The sequence below is a fragment of the Marmota flaviventris genome, chromosome 9 (assembly GCF_047511675.1).
Source record: "Marmota flaviventris isolate mMarFla1 chromosome 9, mMarFla1.hap1, whole genome shotgun sequence".
NCBI lineage: Eukaryota > Metazoa > Chordata > Mammalia > Rodentia > Sciuridae > Marmota > Marmota flaviventris.
This window is the reverse complement of record NC_092506.1, coordinates 77,208,552-77,227,904: the sequence shown is the minus strand read 5'-3', so window position 1 is coordinate 77,227,904 and position 19,353 is coordinate 77,208,552. Positions and strand designations below refer to the sequence as shown.

Genomic DNA, 19,353 nt, shown 5'->3' with positions numbered 1-19,353 from the left:
AGAAAAGTGTTATGGAGTTGTCATATGTTATTTTAAGTATTATTACATAAGTGTTAGTAATCTTTATGAAGTTACAAAGAACAGAGGTACTTTGATATAGAAATAAAATCAAGCAAAGAAAATACAGAGAATTGTGGTTATATCAATGATTGGGGTATCTCTCTGCATGGTGAAGGAAATGAAGAGATTAAATTAGAGAAATAAGCAGAGTTAACAGGAAGACAGTCCTTGATATTTCTTTGGCTATTTAGCATACAGTTGCCTTTATAAGTGCCCAGATTTCCTTTTGGTGGAATTATGTCTTATCCATTTGTATTAGTCAGGGTCCAATCAAGAGGCATAAACTACACAAGCTCAACAGAAGGGCTCCCTTTAAATGGTATTCATTCTTCTACCAGCTTACCGTGTTTGGGACCTGGTCTGCTCTGTTAATGCCTTGCTCTGCTCTATTTTAGTAATTTCTTCATTGGTGACTCTCCTTCAGATGAAATATTTTCCTATCTTTCAATAGTATTTCTTTTTTTTTTGATGTGTACTACTTCTTTCACTATTGAAAGTCTTCATTTAGTGCCAGTCAAAAATATTATCTTGGAAAAATGTTTTCAATGAAGAAGAAAAGTCTGATGAATTACCAAATGAATGAATACAAAATTGGCATTCCCTGTCTCCAGTTCTCCATGCCACACAAATTAATTCATTGTGCTATCTTATCTACTGAAAGTGGCTTTTGCCAAAATTGTCATTGACCTGAGTCACTAAATTCTAGGAAAACATTTCCATTCTTATCTTGACTTCAGTACATTTTTCTTTTTCTTTTTTGCAATACTGGGGATTGTGCCCAAGTAGCTTTACCACTGAACTACATCCCCAGTCCTTTTTATGTTTTATTTTGAGTTAGGGTCTAAGTTGCTGAGACTGGCCTTGAACTTGAGATACTACTGCCTCAGGCTTCTCAGTCACTGGGATTACAGGCATGTGCCACTGTGCCTTGTAACTTCTGTTAAACAGTTAAACTTAAAAACTTCAATACTCTCTTCCCTCAGTTTCCATCACATCTGTTATTATTTAAGCAAGATTTAAAACACAAGTAAAATTGAAGAAAATCTAGGATGAAAAGACCCTGTTTTTCATTCTAAATGTGTTTATATTGAAGGTACCAATTATCAGAGTGACCTAATAGAAATCCTGTTGTCTGAGCTGTACATGCTGTATCTATAAAATGAATACTTTATGTTATACTTTGTCTGCATAACAGAATGATGCAAATAGCAAAACAATAATGTATTGCTTAGAAGCCGGGTGCAGTGGTTGGTGTATGCCTGTAATCCCAGACACTTGGGAAGCTGAGAGAGGAGGATCACACATTTGAGGCTAGCCTCAGTAACTCAGCAAGACCCTGTCTCAAAATTAAAAATAAAAAGGGCTGAGGATGTAGCTCAGTGGCAAAGCAACACTGGGTTCAATTCCCAGTATCCATCAATCAACTCCTGCTTAGAAAACATGAAAAACAATAAATTGTAGCATTAAAGAAGTCCTGAGAACCTAATTTGTAAACTAAAGAAAAGTTTAACCCATCAAACCTGATCATTGAGTCTGGATATATCAGTTTGTCACAGGTTGCCTTTTGAGTAAGATCTTAAATGTACTGCTTGGAAATTAAAATTGAGTCAGGCTCAGTGTTACACACCTATAATCCCAGTGGCTCAGGAGGCTGAGGCAGGAGGATCAAGAATTCAAAGCTAGCTTCAGCAAAAGCAAGGCGCTCAGCAACTCAGTGAGACCCTGTCTCTAAAGGAAATACAAAATAGGGCTGGGGATGTGGCTCAGTGGCCAAGTACCCCTGAGTTCCATCCCTGGTGCCAGAAAAAAAAATTGTTATTGTTTTAATCCTGTAACAATTATAGGGATTATCATTTATTTATAGCTATATATTCAGTGTTTTATGTGGAGTAATTGTCCTAATAAAAATATCTTAAGTTGAATATATAAAGGAATGAATATTGGCTTTGAGTAAATTATAGGTCAAAGAATTATCTATATTCTAAATTTTTGAGTGGTAATTTCCTTAAGAATAATTTTAGCCATTTAAAAAATTTCATACAATATTTTTGGTGATATATTCTAATACTTTTCATGAATCTACAAGAAGGCTCAGTAACAAAATAGTTTCAGCATCTATTCCGTCACATTAGTGTGGAGAGGACAGAAAAATGAAATTAAAATATGACTCACTAATGCCTGTAATTTCTTTTTTCTACTTAAAAAAAAAAGACTCCTTGTTTTCTGCTGTAAAAAACTTCTCAGAGGCTGCTTCAGATTTTCATAGAAGACTTACAGAAGTTGATCTTAATAAGTAAGTTTCAGATGCCTACTGTTTTGAAGAATAATCTGGTTGCAGGAATGAACTGTTTTCACTCCCTTAAGCATTCGGCTCTAAATCACTGCTATTCAAATTATGGTCTGCAAATCAATAGCACACCATTACCTACAAGCTTGTTAGAAAGGCAGAAATCAGAGCCCACCATAGAGAATAAAATTTGACATAGAGAATTAAAATTTGCTTTTTAAAAAGAACTTCAGGTTATTTAGGAGATACTGTTGTAAATGGAAGTCTAAACACTCATTCCAATACAAGGGCCAGAAACATGTTTTTAGGAGTTTGTGTTGTTTAGCTGGTATTCATTCATAGCTTTATGGGTTTAAGTGCATTTGTACTCTATTTCATTATAGTCCTTTTCCAACACTTCTATGCATCAATTTATAACTCTTTCTTTATCAAATTCATATAACTTGTTGCCGGTTTTAGCTTGAAAATAGTTTAAAAGTTATATTCAAAGTAAAACATTATGTAATAAACATAAATTTCTCCACATTATAGCCCATGACATTACGTTTTCAGACTTAATCAGAAAACAGAAAGCTTTGCCAGTCATATTTTTTTTTCTTTTTTCTTTTGGTACCTGGAATTGAACCTAGGGGTGCTTTACTACTGAGCCACATCCTCGGTCCTTTTTTGTATTTTTATTTAGAGACAGGGTTTCCTGAAGTTATGTAGGGCCTCATTGAATTGCTGAGGCTGGCTTTGAACTTCTAGTCCTCCTGTCTTAGCCTCCTGAGCTGCTGATATTACAGGCATGAGCCATCACACCTTAAAATGGCTTTGTCAGTCATTTTAAGGAGACTTTCTTCTCCTTTGAATTGTAGGCGTGCCCAGGGAACTCAAGATGACAGTCTGAAAATTTCAAGTGCAAAAGGAATTCCCAGCCCACTGTTTCCTTCCCTTCTTATGAACTCCTAAAACCTTCAGTCATTGTTTGCTATTCTGCCTTTATTTGGCTCCTTTCTTCCACAGTAGGCTGAGTGACTTGTCAGGAACAACTTGGTAGTTCACCCTATACTATCCAAAATGCCTAGCTGACTGTCTTCCAGTTCTTTTTGATCATCTTGTGGCCTTGAAAAACAAATCATTACCAGTAGGACTGTTATTATAAATGCCAGAATGATGACCTTGCTATGTAGTTTATCATGTAAAGCAGTACTGGATTAATATGCATTTTTGTTAAAAAGAAAAATATACTGATTTTAATTATTTTTCCATGTCATCTTTATTTAATATTATTTTAAATATGGTTCTATAGTAAAGGTTTTAATTACATATTTCTTGTTCTCAAAGTCCCATTGCAGTGAGAATTATGAATGACCAATTGATGCTTCTGGAAAGAGCATTCATTGATCCCCTTGGTTTACCAGGGAAACAGTTTTATAGGTAAGGAAAACAGTAGGGAATCCACTAAAGGGTACCAAATACCTCACTTTGACAAGAAAAAAAAAATACCCAAAGTCGGCTGTAAACTGTTATTATTAAATGAATAGAGGGTGACTATGTATACTGAAGGAAACATGGGCATATTTTGCATCTAATACTAGTATAATACATAATACCAAAAAATTACACATTTTTCTACAAATGGTGAGGATTGAATAAGAATTCTTATAACAAAATTATCAAGCCATAGAATTTAAAAGGAGATCTTAGAGAGTTCAGCTAGTTGAACTGTCTACATGAATCCTTACAGATTCTCAGTTAACATATACAGGATGGGAAGCTTACTTCATGAGGAAGTCCAGTCTGTTAGAGAAGGTCTCATTATTACGAAACTTTCTTCATAAAGATCTGAAATCTATTATTCTGTAATGTTCTCCCATTGACCCAGATCTTTTCTCCAAAGTAGAGTAACATTTCCATATAACATTTTAGGTTTTTTAAAGATGGCTACCATGTTCCTCTAAAGAAATATAATGGTTTTCTTTTTGTATATCAGTCATGTTTTCTCAAGGTCCTTTGTAAATTATGGTTTCTTGTGAAAATTAGAAAGGTCCTAAAATGTAAAGTCATAAAATATATGATCAAGTTCACTTACAGATGTGAGATTTAGTTTAAGTGGCTTCCATGGCTTTCCTATCTCAATTAAGATGATGTTAATTGCTAAGGCTATCTATCAACAAATAACATGCCAAAAATTGTTGTATACATTACTTTCCTAAATGTCAGTGATTATTATTAACATTTAAGTAATTATAAGAAGTTTATGGAGCCCAGCTCTGTCACGTAGTAAGTGTGAGCGAGGCAAAATTAAAGAAGCATACACTCAGTACATGGCAGTTAGTTTTATAAATTGTAAATAAGAACATAAATGTTTACTCATGCAAATGAAATAGGGCAATTAGTTAAGTATATAAATCAAAAAGTTAAAAACAATATCTATAATCTTGTTATTAGTTTCTTTAAATTTCTATTATTTATAATCAAACACCTATTATTTTAAAATATAAAAATATCAGTCTTTATAGGAGCATATAGAAAAAAAAAAAGAGACAAGGCATTTTCATTACTCCCTCCTATATTTCACTCAGTCCCACTATTTTCAGAGAAATTCAGTGTTTATTGGGAATTTCTTTACACACACACACACACACACACACACACATATATATATATATTTGTATGAATATGTAAAATGTGTATCATTATAATCTGTATATATGGTTTAAATGTAAGTATGCATAAATTGTATTCATGTATATATGTATACATTTACTTATAATACACATATTGTCTGCATACATATACATGCACACATTATAATATGAACATTTCTTTACTTAAAGATAAATGGAACCATATAGGAGTTTACATATTTTTTCCCTTAATAATCTCTTCTAGCTTTCTATGTTACTGTATAGTTTTGCTCTTTTCATCTGCAGCCTACTGCTATATTATATGGCTCACATTTTATAATTTATCTTATTTAAATTATTATTATTATTATTTTTTTAGTTGCAGATGGACACAACACAATACCTTTATTTGGTGCTGAGGATCAAACCCAGTGTCTCACATGTGCTAGGCAAGCACTCTACCACTTTGAGTCTTTTCTCCCAGTTATTTATTACTATAGGACATAATAAATATATATGGAAGTAAGTCATTGTTGTGTCCTATTTGAACTATTACTATCTCCATAATTAGGACTTGGGATTTCAGGGTCTAAGGACCAACACATTTTAAAATTTGATGAGGTTACTACAACCTAATCTCCAAAAAAATTACACTGATTTTTTAATTTTACTTTTTTGGTACTGGGGATTGGACTCAGGGGTGCTTTTACTATTTTGAGACAGGTTCTTATTAAGTTGCTGAGGCTGGCCTCAAACCTATGATCCTTCTTCCTCAGCCTTCTGAATCACTGGGATGACAAGTATATGCCACTGTGACTGGCCTACACTGTATTTTTTAAAATACATTTTTGACTATTAACTAAATATTAAAAGTATATTCTAAAGTAGTTACATTATGGAGTTTGTCTACTGCAGTGGTATAGGAATAATTTTTCCGTGTACAAATGTAAAGGTTACTTTATTAAGTGAATATATAACATATTGAACCCTTTCACTTTCCCAAATAACTTCTGAAGTGAATATAGTTATGGTACTAATTCATTTCCATTTGTTTTAAATAATAAGAATATTTTCTTTTAGGCACATCATTTTTGCTCCAAGTAGCCACAACAAATATGCTGGAGAATCATTTCCTGGGATTTATGATGCTATGTTTGATATTGAAAATAAAGCAGACCCTCACTTGGCCTGGACAGAAATAAAGAAACATATTTCTATTGCAGTTTTCACAATTCAAGCAGCAGCAGGAACACTGAAAGAAGTGTTATAAGAAGGCATCAGCTAAGTGAATAACTATTAAATGTGTTGCTGAAAGTCTGAGGATGAAGTTAGTCTTTTTGATTGCCTGTGAAGCCAGAGTGTTCTATAGTCTTGATTTTTTTAATGTCTACCAACAGATAAATGGATAAATTGTGGGAATACATGTCCATAAGGGAATACTACTCATAATTAAAATTAAATGAAGCAATGCTACTGGCAGACATTGTTGAGTGACAGAAGCTAGGCATAAAAGAGTACATAAGGCAAAACCATTTACATGAAGAAGTGTTAAACTAGATATAAATTGGTGATTGGACAAACGACCAGAGGGAAAGGGTGATCACAAAGATGTATGGAAAATCTTTCTTGGATAAATGCGTTTTCTGTATATTGAGCTGTTACAGCAGTGTACACATTTGCCATACCTCATCAAACTAAAAATGTCTACATCTTAGTTTATGAAAATTATGCCCTGGTAAATTTGACTACAAAAAAAAAGGTCTGGTAGAAAAACTGGGCTAGCACATCTTCTCTTGTAAAATTACCAAAGTAGTGCCAATTGTCAGAAAAAGTCAATAGTATCTAAACTTGTGATAAATTCAACTCTACTGAATAAATACATAAATCTAATAGGTGATGAGATAGCTGCCCCAAAGTTCCAATCTAGCTTCTATAAAGCATATCAGCATCTGCAAGCCTTTATGAAGTCACAGAATTACAGGTGAACATAATTAAGTTTCAATTAGCTTGACTGTTCAACTATGTTACCAAAAAGAGTTGAGAATCAAAAATTAGAATGGATTTATTGGCAGGCACAGGCAAGTAAGGGACAACTCCAAGTTTGACTGCAAGGAGAAACTACATCTGCCACTCCTTACAAGGCCAACAATATGATTTAATATAAAAAAGAGTTGGGGGTATTTAGAAACAGACATTACTTTTATAACTCAACATTACTACAGGGTGTCTCACCATTTCCCCACAATAAAATAAGCACATGTGTAACAATAATCTTGAGTCATCAAGATAAATTTTGTGTCCCACTTATTCTATGAAAAATACCACAAAGTCTTCTGCTTTAAAAAGATAACAAGTTGGGGCTGGGGATGTGGCTCAAGTGGTAACGTGCTTGCCTGGCATGCATGGGGAGGCACTGTGTTGTAGAAAAGAGTGGATTAACACCCATGAGTCATACATTTCTACTATCCAACTGAGTCAATTATATGTAACTGGACATCAGTTCCTTCCAACTCTATTACATCATTTCTAAAGGAGACAACACAAAAGTTTGGAAATCTCTTGAAGGGTATTATTCCTGCTGGCAGCTTTTTTTGAAGAAATACATGGGCTAACTGGCATATGTGACTTGAAATATGTATTTGGGATAAAGTATTAATCTTTGCAACTTACTGTTCCTTTAATTGGCAAGCTATTTTGTTTTTCTCATCTTTCATCAACAATTGATCAGAACAAGCAGCGAAGTGGGAAACACTGTAATCAGTCCATGATACTGGATGTAGGGTATGTGCTAGCCCATGTTAATTACACATTTGAATGTTTGTATTTTTTTAAATTTTCCTCCTGAGCATTTGATTAACAGTTGAGCTGTTAATCATTATTCCCCCAAATGAACGATTATTTCTTTTAAGAATACATAGAAAATAATAACAAAGAAATATATTGTTGTCAGTGTGTATTGCCTGATTTATGAATGATTTTTAAAATCAAAGTTAAATAAGGCATACATTCCTATTATACTACAGTAATTTACTTTAGTCATCTAAAAAAATTAAACATGTTTAATACAATCAGAAGTTACATAATATTAAAGTAGACCACTAAGCTATAGGCATGTGAAAGATATATATATATATATATATATATATATATATATATATATATATATACACTTAGAAATTTTAAAAATTTGTTCTGTAGAGGAAATTGAACAGAATATATAACACAAGGGTGTTTACTGCAGCATTCTATATCATAGTGAAATAAGTAACGAACAAAATTTCAATGGAGAACTGATTAACTTACTGTATAATCCTAAAACTGATGATATATACATTTTAATTCATATGGTAAATTGTCCATGACTTTTGTTTCAAAAAAAAAGTGATAAATCTAAATATAAAAATATCAACAAAATGTCAACAGTGCTTACTTTGGGGTGGCAAGACTCAGTATTTTTCTGGGTTGCTTAAGTTTTTAATATCAGGATATATTCCTTTTATAATTGATAAAATAAAAAATTTCATTTTGAACAGGAAATAGTATATGAATTTATGGGATGCAATACAGTTCACAAATATAAATCCTCTTCCAGTTTTCTAATTTAGCAGTTCTTCTGAGGATATAAATAATACTCATTACATATACACACACTGGCCATCTGAATATTTTCCTGAAGTTCATACTTTAAAGAACTTCAATTAGTTGATCCTTGAGCTTTTAAGTGTAGAAATTAGTTTAGGGTAAAATAGTCACCTCCAAATAAATGATAGTGCTACATAGGTAAAAGCTAGACTGCCTTCCCTTGTTGTTGCTTTCTAACTATGAAGTCATTTGCTCTACATTCTCTTTTCTGACAGTCTGTCCTGCTTCAGCTTCTAAAGTACCTGGAATTACAGGTGTGTACCACCATGCCTATACCTCTCTACCTTTTCAATAGTTCTTATATTCTAATTTCCAATCTAATTAATCTAAATTCAGAGAAGCCATCTTTCACTTAAATGATATAACTTCTCTTGAGATCATTCCACTTCCTTTTCTCCTTTATATCCATAATTATACTTAGAATGATCTTCCTAAATGTAAGCATACATGCACTATTTAAAATCTCTTCAATAGGGAGTTTCATTCCTGGGGATGTTGTAGTAACTGACAGACAATTGCTCCAGTTACAACTAGGAAAAATTGGATTGAATATATTTGGAGATAACAAATATTTTTAGAGATACTTTTATATTTTAAACTTTCTCAAGATATTTTCAGAGATTCAGAGCCGATATAGTATATTTTTATTATTTACTACATATATTTTAAAATATACTATTATCTTGCAAAAAATCAATTTTGATATTTTTTCCACAGTGCACAACATTTTAAAAATTATATTAGAATGAAGAGTCATATTTTCTTTCTTACCAAGAGAATGACCTATCTAGTAACCATAAAGGATCAATGAATGCATTTTTAGAAACATCAGTTGATCATTCATAATCCTCAATAATATTGTGATTAAAAGAGAATTAATGTAGGTATGAGTAAATGCAAGTGTGTTAATTAGCCAGCCAAAAAATAAAAATAAAAAATTCTATAATATGCAAATTAAGAACAAGCAAGGTAATTATCATAGTTTTGATATCCTGCAAAATTCTGTTTTGCTGAGGCTTATGAACCTATTGATACTGTGACATGTGCCAATGGAATCATGTGATAGTAATTTTTATGTAAGTGGAAATAGTAAGTGATACATCTAAGAATATAAATGCAGGGAAGACTTTTTTCACCTTAGGAATCTTAATTATCTACTCATGGAAGTCATATCAATATTTAAATGAAACAATCTAAAAATGTTTTTTCAGGTGCTAGGAAAATTATAAATATTTTTCAAGTGACAACTCATGATATTTTCTTGTTATTAAAGATTATTTCTCATGAGCATAAGACATGGTGTCTTTTTGTTCTTTCAATGGTAGTGAAAAGCCTACTATCCAACACTGTCACAGAGCTTCCATTCCAGAGGCTGATATTTGGTTGTTGTTGTAATAAAAAATGATTCAATATAATCAAAATTAATCTAACAGACATAAATAATAAACAGTAATTTTTGAATTCAGTATATTACTTGTGTCATAATTTAATTAACAAAGGAGAAATAATCACTATGAAAAGGAATAATTGTCTTATTCATTGGCTTAATTTGCTTTTACTTTTTATGTTGTTTTTAATAATAACAGTGTTTAATAATCACTGTTCTGAGTGCTAACATATTATGTTTAATCTTCAGGGCAATCCTTCAGGTTGGATAGGGAAATAACTTTATTTTTTAAATATAATTTTGTAACTGATTTAAATTAATTTTTGGTACTAGGGATTGATCCCAGGGGTGCTTAACCACTGAGCCACATCCCCACACCTTTTAATTTTACTTTATTTGAAATTTTGAGACAGATCTCACTTAGTTGTTTAGGGCCTCCCTAAGTTACTGACACAGGTCTTGAACTTGTAATCCTTCTGCCTTATCTTCCAGAGTTTCTGGGATTACAGGTGTGCACCTCTGCACCCAGCAATAGCTCCACTTTATAAATGGCATATAGAAGAAACAATAGGTTATCAAGTTGCCCACATTTGCAACTGGAAAGCTGTAAAGTGAAATAGGAGTTCAGTGTTGTTCTATAGGCTACACTATGTAGACAAATGGGAAATTGATATTACAAAGACCCCGTAATTTAGATTTGAGCTATTTTCAACATTTACTTATTCAACATAATGAACTGAGTTTTTGTGATAGTATAAATGAGCCATAGACTTTACCTGTTAGCAGCTCACATAAACAAAGAAGATAAGAATGAAACATAATTTCAATATGAAGTTACAGGTTTCTGAATCAAATTCAGAAAGCATTGCTGTAAATACAAGAGGTTATGTGGATCTACTCAAATAAGGGCACGCGCGCGCACACACACACACACACACACACTTCTTTTTAATTCTTCTTCCCTCTTTCTCTCTTTTTCTCTTATACACCCGTTTCTCTCTCTTTTCTCCCTCTTTCAATATCCTTCTTCATCTTCATCTCCATCTCCTATGTCTACTTTTCTAAGTTTCTCATTTTGTAGCTTCCACTAAATGCTTTCAGAGGTTCTTTGTACAGTACCTGAGTTCAACCTGAAACAACACTGGGCTTCAAATACTCAGTTTATGACAGTTAAGAAAATTTTTCACTCTTGGAGCATTCCAGTCTCCCCATGGAGGGCAAGAGGATTATAGATTTTAATGTTAATTATTATGCAACTCTGAAGGTACTAAAGTCTCAAGAACCCATGTTCTCTGATGAGCAAAAACACTGATGTAAGAAAAGCAGGATGAGAACTGTCCTTTTAGATTTGAAAGTTTTAGTTGAGAAATCCAACATGGAGTTTAATTTTCTATTTGATGTTTACTGTTATTTTGTGCAACACACAGGTGTTTCAGGATGCCTAAATATTATAGAAAGAAACAAACTGTATCTTAATTATCATTTAGAGAGAATAAGGCACATATGGGAGTTTAATCTGAGTGCCTCAGAAAATATAATATAAGTCATCAGGCAGTCTGTCAGAGGTAGGAAGAAACACAAATTTTTTAAAGAAAAAACTACTTCATAGAAATAGAAAAAGCAATCATGAAATTTATCTGCAAAAATAAGAGACACAGAATAGCTAAAGCAATCATTAGCAGGAAGACTGAAGCAGGTAGCATCACTACACCAGACCTAAAACTATACGACAGAGCAACAGTAACAAAAACAGCATGGTACTGGCATCAAAACAGACTAGTAGACCAGTGGTATAGAATAGAGGACACAGAGACTAACCCAGAAAATTACAATTATCTTATATTAGACAAAGGCACCAAAAACATGCATTGGAGAAAAGATAGCCTCTTCAACAAATTGTTCTGGGAAAACTGGAAATCCATGTGCAGGAAAATGAAATTAAACCCCTATCTTTCACCATGCACAAAACTCAACTCAAAATGAATCAAGGAGACCTAGGAATTAAACCAGAGAATCTGCATCTATTAGAAGAAAAAATAGGTCCTAATCTTCATCACATGGAGTTAGGCCACAACTTCCTTAATTAGACTCCTATAGTGCAAGAATTAAAGCCAAGAATCAATAAATCAGATGGGCTGAAACTAAAAAGTTTCTTTTCAGCAAAAGAAACAATCTGTGAGGTCAATAGAGAGCCTATATCCTGGGAGCAAATCTTTACCCCACACACATCAGATAGAGCACTAATCTCTAGGGTATATAAAAAACTCAACAAGCTAAGCACCAAAAAAACCCAAATAACCCAATCAATAAATGGGCCAAGGACCTGAACAGACACTTCTCAGAAGAGGGTATACAATCAATCAACAAATATATGAAAACATGTTCATCATCTCTAGCAATTAGAGAAATGCAAATCAAAGCTACTGTAAGATATCACCTCCCTCAAGTCAGAATGGCAGCTATTATGAAGATGAACAGCAATAAGTGTTGGCAAGGATGTGAGGAAAAAGGTACACTCATACATTGCTGGTGGGACTGCAAATCCGTGAAGCCAATGTGGAAGTATGAAGATTCATTGGAGAACTGGGAATGGAACCACCATTTGACCCAGGTATCCCACTTTTAAGTCTATACCCAATGGAAAACAGCATACTACAGGAACACAGTCACATTGATGTTTAAAGCAGCACAATTCACAATGGCTAAATTGTTGATCCAACCTAGATGTTCTTTAGTGTTGCTGTGAGTCACTCAGCTACCTCAGTCGCAGTTGGTGTGGGGGACCTGGAGTCAACACACAGACACTGGGAGCTGATGAGATATGGCAGGTGGCAACCTCAGCCAACCTCCAGCAGGCTCATTTAATGAAGAAGTGATTACAATTGATATAGGGCATATCCTCCAATCATACATAAGCAAGTAGGTTATATAACATTTAGAAAACAATCATCTTATAATCAAAGTAATCACACTATGAGGAAGCTCTAAATATTGCTATGCAGTGGAAGGCAGACGGTAGGATCATTGTCCCTGTGAAAAGGGGGCCATATGAGTTGGGGAAATCATGCCCTGAGGCCCCTGTCTCTCAGTTCCCTGGAAATGCTGACCTCAGTCACCAAGGATGTGGTTTCTCAGACTGTTTGCTAGAGCAGAGATCCCCATCCTTCAGGTGTTCCTCTCAGGCCTATATGAGCGAAGGTATTTAAAGCACTCTGAGTTGCTTCTAGCTGCTAGATGCAATCTGAGAGTTACTCCTACACTTCAGTAGATGAATGGATTTTAAAAAATGGCATATATATATATATATATATATATATATATATATATATATATACACATACACAATGGAATATTACTCAGCAATAAAACAGAACAAAATCATGGCATTTGCAGGTAAATGGATGCAGTTGGAAAAGATAATGCTAAGTAAAGTTAGCCAATCCCAAAAAGCCAAATGGTGGATGTTTTCTCTGATACAAGGTGACTGACTCCTACTGGGATAGGGAGGGAGAGCTTGGGAGGAATAGAGGAACTCTAGATAGGGCAAAGGGGTGGGAGAGGAAGAGAGGGGCCAGGGGTGGAATGTGATGTACATCATTATCCAGAGTACACATATGAAGACATGAATTGGTGTGAACATACATTATATACAAACAGAAATATGAAAAATTGTGCTCTATGTGTGTAATAATAATTGTAATGCATTCCATCGCCATGTTTTTAAAAAAATAAAATCAATTAGGAAAAGATAGAAAATCTAAAGATAGAATAGATGATGTTTGGGATCTCCATAAAAAGGCATTCCTTGTTTTTTTTCATGCATAAAAAAAACTTAGAGAAAAATATAAAGGATAAAGAAACTCCCCTCATAGTAATGTCAATATAATATAATTATTACAATAATTGCTTTATTCCCCCTATGTTTTTTTTTGTTTGTTTGGTAAAAATAAAGCTATATAATTTCTTATATTTTTAATTTAACTTGTGTTATTATATTTGTATATATAATATTTATAATAATACATTTTAATGTTTATAAAATGCCAAATTGGTAGTTATCTTTCCATAATTTCTTCCCCTGTTGGGCATTTAGGTTGTTTTAATTATTTGACATTATAATTTATAATTCCTATATTTCTCTAAGTAGTTTCTTTTTATCCAAACTTGAGATTATATCCTTAAGGAAAAACATGAAACAAAAAGACCAAGTCAAATATAAGAACTCTGTTCTGGCTATTGAAACGTGCATAGTATATTCTTTATGCTATTCAAAGAGGTTCAGATAATTCACAATGCTATCAGAAATTTCTTTTTTTTATACCAACCATAACAATGAGTACAACTAAAATTTAAATCATTGGTAATATGATACAGTAATATACTATCTTCATTTGTATTTTTGAATTACTAGTGAATGGACATATTTAACCATATGTTCATGCGATTTTTGTTTTGAACAATTTGTCCTATTATTAATATGTCCTAAATGGTTCTTTTGGATTGTCTTTTTTTTTTTTTCAAAAATATCTTATATGTGTTACTCTCTTTCCATGTTTGCTGAAGAAGAAGTTTCCAACTCTTTTTCTCTTTCAGTGCCAATTTTCATATTCCAAGCCATCTTAATGTTCCCAAATCTGCTTTCATTATCTTTTCTCCTTTACTTCTAAAGTGTGCATACCTCTTTCAAGAAAATTTCATTTTTAATGGATAATTCTGATATACCTATTGTTAATATTTTCATGTTATATGAAATGAGATTCTGAAAATAATGTTTTAACAGTTGCTGAAGGGTCTTATAAAATATTATTAGTAATTATTTTGCCATTGATTTTTGCTGTATCCTTCATTTTAAACATTCATTTAAATATCACTGATTATACTTTTGAATCATCTTCTTTCATCTTTTTGGGTATGCTTGCATCAGTTGCCAAAGCTTTGACATTTGTATCATGACTGATATTTACCCTCAAATTTCCAATTTTTAAAAATTGTCAAACCAAAGCATATTTTGCCTAATAAATGTGTACAAATATCATGTGCCACAATTCTACTCTGAATTTTTTAGTATTGTCATATTTTTCCTTCAATCTTAAAATTTTGTTCAAATTAGATTTACATTTGTGATTTTACATCGAATTAATTCTAAATGTTTAACATTTTCAAAAGTAATATTTTCAAAATATTTCCTTTTCTGGCTAAATTGAATTTTACCAGCTGGAGGTGAAAATGAGGATTTCTGCCTAGAGGTAATGACCTCAAGAAGAGGTAGAAAGAAGGTATCTTTTTGGGAGTAAGAAAATTTGGTTGAAGTGTGATGCACAGACAATGAAAGAGCAAGAGATAAAAATGGAAATAGCCAGGGTCACAGGTGGAGGATCCTTCAGTATTTAAGTGGTATGTTGTAGGTCATCAGTTGGCAGCAAGAAGGCGCTGGCATCTCTGAGCTGCACAGTTCACTAAGCAATATCAGAGATAGGTCTTTTGGTGATAGGCAACTCTGCACAGGATGCCTGAGAGCAGAGACAGAAAACAGTAAAAACTTCCCAAAGGTATTTAATCACCAAATCATATGTTTCATAGATGCTCTGATACAGTGGATAGGTGCTGAATTTGTGTATTTTCTACAAAAGAAGCACACATCTCTTGTAAGATAGCTTATAATAAAATACATAGCACTATATTTGCTGTTAATAATAGTCAGAATGTTTGATTAATAATAAATAAAAGGAAGTACTTAAACATATCAATATGCTAATTTATATGGGTCTACCATCACAGTAATTAAATTCACTTTAGGTTTGTAACAAATAAATAAATGAATGTATGTGTGGTATAGACAATATTATAAAACACTCTTTTGTAGTCATCTTACACATTTGCCTTTAACAATAGGGGAGATGTGAAAATGTTTTAGGAAACCAAAGACAAGTCAAGTGTTGCTTTTTATAAAAATAATTTAAGAATACAGAGATATTAGAAGCAGTAAATAAGGTTGGCAGTATTATATAGAGAAGTATGCAGAATTTTTTAAACACTGACATTCTATGGAAAAAACAATTCTCTGATGAACAGTGTATGAAAAAGTGGAAAGTCCAAGCAGTGAGAGGTTCAGAAGTAAACACAAAATCTCACTAAGGAGAGGGAAGGATTGTTATACTGGTATAAGGAAAATTAACAGCATAAGAAAAACCCAAGAAGGAATAACTTTTCATCTAGGCACAGTGGTGCACTTCTGTAATGTCAGCAACTTGGAAGTCTGAGGCAATAGGATCACAAGTTCACAGTCAGCCTGGGCAACTTAGGGAGATCCTGTCTCAATTTTTAAAATTCTAAAAGGGAGACTGGGGATGTAGTTCAGTGGTAAAGTCCCCTGGGTTTTATCCCTCAGTAACAAAAAAAAAAAAAAAAAAAAAAAAAAAAAAAACTTTAAGAAATGTTGATTTATGCCTTTTGATAATTTCAAAATGTGCTTGATTTTTGTTATTGATCATTCTTTGTTGATCACTTATGAAAATAGACGTTGATATTAAAAATACAGAAAAGTTGACTTTTAATCTGACAAATAGATATTGGATGGGACAAGTACAGAACTCAGATAAGAAGTTACTGTTTTTAGTTATGCAGTTTTATAAAGTACCTGAGATTTTGTAAACAAAATATATATGGTACTTTGCTAAAAATAAAAATATAAATTTATCATAGTAGCAGCAACAATGAGAGGAATGGAACATGACTTTTGTATCTTCACTGTGAATTGTGTCACTTTTAAAAAGTTATCATTTATTTAACAATTGGATCTATCAGAGATAAAAATACAAATATTTATGTAGATATTTATATGGATTAATTTTGAATGAAAATGAGAGTTAAAGACATTATGCTTTGTGCAGATAGGTGAATTCCACCTTTATATATATATATGGAAGATGTGTAGAGTAAGGAAAATAGGAAGCATTGGAGACTGAAATGGAACAAATTATATTCTATGCTCTATGACAACATCAAAATGTTAAGGAGACAATTACTACATGATTTAAATGAATTAATTGATGCAGTGCCACCATATAAAACAGAAAATACATTTAGTAGAACACAAGGAAGTTTTCAGACTGGAGTACTGAGGCCAGGTGACAGTGAACAAGGGCTCAGGACATAAGATTCAGGAGCCACCCCCATAGATCCAGAACTCCCAAGCCCTGTGACATCTTTTCTCTGCCTTCATATTCTTCACCTCTTCTAATGCTTGAGTCACTTTTTGAAATAAAAATTATTTTTTAGTTAAAATAGATGCATAAATAATCTTGAAATTGATGAAAAAGAATTAACAAATCTTTAGTATTTTGTGCTCAGTCTGAAGCAATTTTGAGTCTTTGGAAAAACACCTCAAAGTCATTACCAGATCTCAATTTATAAATCCATTTAGAGAAAAAACAGAATCATTTTAGAGTAAACTTTTATCATGTTCATATTAAAGATCATTTCAACTAATATCCATTCCTATTATGATATTCTTAGATATGTAGAAAAGAATGAGAGGAGCATTAATTGGATCACAAAACATCCAGTTTTATGGCTATTATGTGGGTTACTATGTTATAACTTCCTTTTAAAAAAGATTCCTGAAATTGGAAAATATTTTATTTTAGATTACTTCATTTAACATCTATATTTTTGTATCTGATATAGTGAAAATAAGTAACTATTTTTTTCAGATAACTCAGATGTAAATTGTGCTCTTGTTACTTTAAAGTATCCATATTGTTGACTTCAATAATTTTTATAGAATATAAGCATACCAGTGAATGAGCATAATTGTCAATGAAAAATATTAAACTATATTTACTTACAATTTAGCAACACATTTTCTAGGAAAAAAACAATTTGTTGAAACATGGTATGTAGGATTACAGATAAGTATTTAAGAAAAAGATGTTGGGGAAGATACAGTTTGTTCTTACCTGACTTTCCAAGACAGATGTTAGTAAAGATTTGTCAGATAACTCTGAACTTCTACTGAAGCAGTGCTTCCTTCACTCCATAGAAGAGTCTTTCCTGGCTGGGTGAGGTGAGTCATACCTGTAATCCCATCAACTCAGGAGGCTGAGACAAGAGTATCACAAGTGGGAAGCCATCTTCAGTAATTTATGCAGAAATTTTCACAAAATAAAAAATAAAAAAGGACTGGGGATGTAGCTCAAGGTTAACCATACTGAGTTTAATCCCCAGTACCAAAAAAGAAGACAAAACTTCACAACTTAGCAAGACTATGTCACAAAATTTTTTTTAAAAAAGGATAAATAAAAGTCTAGGAAAATGGCTCAGCAGTTGAGTGTCTTTGGTTTCAATCCTAGGTACAAAATAATAATAATAATAATTGAAGAAAATACTTATCATTGATCTCCTTTTCATATTATATTTCCCTGTAGTTTCAGTTCTAATTTTTTTTCTCTCTTTTCAAATGGTATGTCCTTATATTTTCTCAATTAAGGAAATGATTAAAATCAGAAAATTTGACACTATATATTTTTTCTCATATATTTAATTGTTGGGTCATAATTGTACTTAATTTTTTAAATATATATTTTATTTGATAAATAAAATGGATAAAGGTCCACTGACTTGAACTAGTCCTCAAAAATCAAAACCAAAATAGAGCTATTTATGCTAAGGTTCCACATCACTAAATGAACACCAAGTCGTTCATTGGACATTTTGAGAAACCAGGAGAGAAGAGCTAATCATCTAAATAGACCAGTTTTTGCCAATACAGTAAGAGAATGTTCTGTGTTTTAACACTTACAAAAAATTTAAGATTCTTAACCATTCACTTTGTTTTACACCATTTCCTAGCTTCTGTTCAAGTTACATTATAAAAATCATTGTTTTGCCAGATGAGGCATAGTGCCTCTTTTTTTTTGTTTGTTTGTTTCTGTGTTTTCTTTCTTTTCTTTTTTCTTTTTTCGCAGCTCTCTATAAACAAGATGAAATTAATAGTTGCAAATTAAGCCAATTATATTATTTAACCAAATTTGTTCAAATTTTGTCTTTCAATTTATCAAAGGGAATATCTTAAGTAACTTCAAAAGTCTTTAAATAAGCAATCATAAATAAAACAGGGCAATGCAAAATAAAACTAAACTAGTTCTCAAATCAGACAATCCCCAGAACTAAAACAAATTCAGAGAACTCCAGCCTAGATCTTGATCTAACAGCATTTATTGAAACTGGAAGTGAGGTATAAGGACTTAACTTAATTGGTTAATGGGCAACAGAGGCTTCAGTGGTAAATCTCTGTAATGACTTGGTCTGTTAGTCTTTTTTATTGTTATTGTTATTATTACTATTATTTGATTCTGTGAGTTGAA

At 32.4% G+C, this 19,353-nt stretch overlaps 1 protein-coding gene across 1 annotated transcript in view; it reads left to right on the top strand.

The window, feature by feature from the left end:
- LOC114105049 (N-acetylated-alpha-linked acidic dipeptidase 2) overlaps positions 1 to 7,853 on the top strand; it is a 52,768-nt gene extending 44,915 nt beyond the window's left edge. Inside the window, 3 exon segments of the mRNA XM_071616597.1 lie at positions 2,272 to 2,353; positions 3,674 to 3,766; positions 6,040 to 7,853. Of these exon segments, the coding sequence (XP_071472698.1) occupies positions 2,272 to 2,353; positions 3,674 to 3,766; positions 6,040 to 6,229 (365 nt within the window). The 3' untranslated portion in view covers positions 6,230 to 7,853.
- The last annotated feature ends 11,500 nt before the right edge of the window (positions 7,854 to 19,353 follow it).